Raw genomic sequence first — 3214 nt, forward strand, 5'->3', positions numbered from 1 at the left:
CTTAAAAGAGGATCCAAGTTTTAATACATTTGATTTAGAAATCATATCTACTCCTTTATATTTAGAGGAGGATCTAAGTTTTAATAAATCTGATTTGATTTACTATTTATAATATAGTAAAATATTGTAGCATAAACAGTAACTTCAAAAATATATTGTCAGGTTTGAGTTACTGTTCACGGTATAGTAATTTACAGCTGAGGATGAATGTCAGTTTACTATTCATGCTACAGTAGTACTGTAGTTTCTGGTGGTTGCTTTATTGTTCGCTGTGCAGTAATTTAATGCTGCGACTGATCGGCCTATTTACTGTTCACTCTTCTGTGGTTACCGTAGTATGAATAGTGATTCTTTGTATCCTCCTATAAGTATAGAAGAGTAGATAACTATTCATTAAAATTCTCATGAAAAAGTTTTAAAGATGGGACACTGTTTTCAATGAACTTTACATCTAATTTCTTTCTTTGCTAACTCCCTCTCTTTCCTTGTTGAAGCTGTTAAATCTTTTTCAAGCTTCAGATATGACGAGATGTGTATGTGCCATGATTTCCAAAATTATATTTTACCATTTTGTATTATTTGAAAGCAGATACACATAAGAGTAATTCGTAAGTAATTAGTACTAATTTGATAAGCCATGAGATCAATGCAAAAATTAAGACAGAAAAAAAATCATATGTTTGATTGCACAGAGAGAAAAAGATGCATCTTGGATCTAAAGTCCTAATAGCAAACCATTGTCATAATAGCATGAGAGAGCTTGAACATTATCCTAAAGATGGTTGACACAGATCTCAGTCGATTGTCAATGTCACCTGCAATCATGACACATATAAGTGAGATTAGAGTTCCCACCCACAAGGAGGAAAAAAAGAGTCAAAAAGAGGACTATAGAAATTTGAACCTTACTATGATACACTGTAAAATTGCGAATTTAAAGCCTATCTTCTATATATGTATTTTGAAAGGGGAAAGTTTATACTCCTTGCAACCTGTACCAAATATCAAGTTATCAACAATCCAGAGACTATGAAGGTTAGAAGTAAAAATATTCCAAATTGACAATCATAGAAGCAGAAGAAGATAAAAGGGAAGCAAATATGCCACAGTACAAGGAATCAACCTTCAGAGCCATTTCTTCATCAACAGTAGAACGATATCTGGTGGAACCTTCTAATGGGCAGCTCCCACTCTTGCATAAAAAGTTGGCATTGCAAAGAGTAGACAGCTGCAATAAAACATCAGACATTAGACCAACCTTCCCGCCTCCACTCATAATTCCTTCTTCTTGAGGTTCTTCATCAAATACATCTTCTGCCACCGATGCAATGCACTGAAAAATTGCTAATAGCCTCTCCAATGGAAAAGTTCCAGGTCCCTTCATAAGTATTTCTTGTGCCATAGCATCTTTCTGGTCGATTGATGTCTGAGAACTCCTATGCATAATTGAAAAAGCAACCACAAACATATTTCTATATTTAGCAATATGAGAATAATCAATGACAAATCAAAATGATCATTCAATTGATAGTGGCAATACTTTCTCTTGCGCCTCCGGTTGTTAGATCCTCCAGTTGAGTCAAACAATGCTGCATCGAGGGTAGCAGGATTCCTCGAAGCAAGAAAGGCAGATAGAAGAAGGTACTTAGCAGACACCGACATATGAAAATCCAACTCATTAGAAGCCTCTTTCCCACCTATTCTCCGTGAATTCAACTTCTTATTACTAATTCCTTCCTTTGCAGCATCAAGAGAAGACCAAGAAGGCACCTTGAAAGTCTCATTTAAAGCAGATAATAGGTGAGGCTGAAGGTTATCAAACAGCCTTCTCTTTGTCGGCTCATCAGGAACCAATCTTGGATCAGTTAAAGGTTCGCAGTACTTTTGAAACAAAGGTTCCAAGGCAATTAACAACTCATCGAGCCGCCTCGTAATTCTATAAAAAGGCTTCAATACAACACTATATATAGAGAAAAGAAAACAACTATCATCAGCCACAATCAAGCCAAATATAGAGTCCATCTAAGGTTACCAAATTTACAATTCCACATAAACATACCTTAAGAAAGAGGAATACAGCTTCGGGTTTTCTTGATTTCTCATAAATATAGCATGAAGGTCCTCCACAGTGTAATCGGGGAAATAGACTGTCACGGGTTCTGTCGACCCCGTACTCAAATAGTAACCCTCGGGCGTCGAACTACTGATATAGACAAAGCCCACTTCAGGAATTCTCAAAATATCATTGATCCTAAACAACAAGGACAAAACACTAGCATTCCCATCCCACGATCTAATAACCTCCACATTATCAAACACCAGATAGGTCGTCTTCCCACAACCCGCTTTCTTTTTCCCCTTCCCGAGATCATTCAACACCTGAACCAAAGAATCTCTCAGCAAATTGACAAACTCCGACGCCCTCTCGCACCTCCTCGCGCTCGAGTACCCGTTGCTCTCGCTCTTTCTATGAAAAGCCAACTGATTGAGTACCGATTCGAATAGGATTCGGGGGTTGTAACAAGATCGGCAGCTTACGTAGATGAAAGGGCGGTTGAGGTGGTGAAAGATTTTGAGGATGGTGCTGGTTTTTCCGGTCGAAGCTCCGCCGTAGAGAAGGATGGGCAGCATTGGGGAGTCTACGGGACCGATCAGTCGCAGGACGTCGAGGATTTGGGCTCGGCGGCCGGGGAGGCTCGAGAGCAAGTTCTCAAGAGAAATGGAGGTCCGAGAGAACGTGAGGCCATCGGATGGGACTAGGGTTAGGGTTCCGGCCGGGGGTTTTGGGGGTGAACTGAGGGAGGAGGAGGATGATCTTGTCGTTCTTTTGTTGGGGGTTTTGGGGATGTCGTCGTCGTCGTTGGCCATTTTCCTTCTTTGAGATTTCGAGAAGAAATTGGAGGGATTAGAAACCCTAGGCCTCGTGGGAGTGTGAAGAAGAAGGAGAGGGAAAATGAACGCGCTTGGAGTTTGGGCGGCAAAGTTGGAGAATAATGGGCTGGGCCTAACGGAGTTGGGCCTTTGCAACTATTGCTGTGCGTTCGATGAAGGAGAAAGAGACAAAGGTCATACAGGTCATGCTACCGTCTGCAGTTTTTTGCTAAATAAACAGAGAGTCGAAATTCACAATTAATGTTAGCTCTCCACCGACAGATTGTGTGCGGGGTCTGATAAAATCTTTAAAATCATCTGGTAGAGATTCTCCCTAGCCGTT

General features: G+C 40.3%; 1 protein-coding gene across 2 annotated transcripts; it reads right to left on the bottom strand.

Moving 5' to 3' along the window:
• On the bottom strand, positions 639–3014 carry LOC109834149 (origin of replication complex subunit 1). Of its 2 annotated transcripts, none has more exons than XM_020402073.1 (5): positions 2060–3014; positions 1541–1960; positions 1124–1436; positions 905–992; positions 639–815 (listed from the first exon to the last, which is right to left on the bottom strand). In XM_020402073.1, the coding sequence occupies exons 1-4, from the start codon at positions 2866–2868 to the stop codon at positions 942–944; spliced, it is 1593 nt and encodes a 530-aa protein (XP_020257662.1). In that variant the 5' UTR covers positions 2869–3014; the 3' UTR covers positions 639–815; positions 905–941. The 2 variants fall into 2 exon arrangements, with proteins under 2 accessions (XP_020257662.1, XP_020257661.1); XM_020402072.1 differs by having other exon boundaries at positions 910–992; positions 2060–3013.

This window comes from Asparagus officinalis, chromosome 3 (genome assembly GCF_001876935.1).
Source record: "Asparagus officinalis chromosome 3, Aspof.V1, whole genome shotgun sequence".
In the NCBI taxonomy this organism is placed as follows: domain Eukaryota; kingdom Viridiplantae; phylum Streptophyta; class Magnoliopsida; order Asparagales; family Asparagaceae; genus Asparagus; species Asparagus officinalis.

What these genes read in the sequence shown, in the direction of transcription:
- LOC109834149 (XM_020402073.1), bottom strand. Translation starts at nt 2,868, where the DNA reads ATGGCCAACGACGACGACGACATCCCCAAAACCCCCAACAAAAGAACG. An exon ending in CTGTATTCCTCTTTCTTAAG is followed by an intron (nt 1,961 to 2,059) that starts GTATGTTTATGT and finishes CTCTATATATAG; the next exon opens with TGTTGTATTGAAGCCTTTTT. An exon ending in AACCGGAGGCGCAAGAGAAA is followed by an intron (nt 1,437 to 1,540) that starts GTATTGCCACTA and finishes AATTATGCATAG; the next exon opens with GAGTTCTCAGACATCAATCG.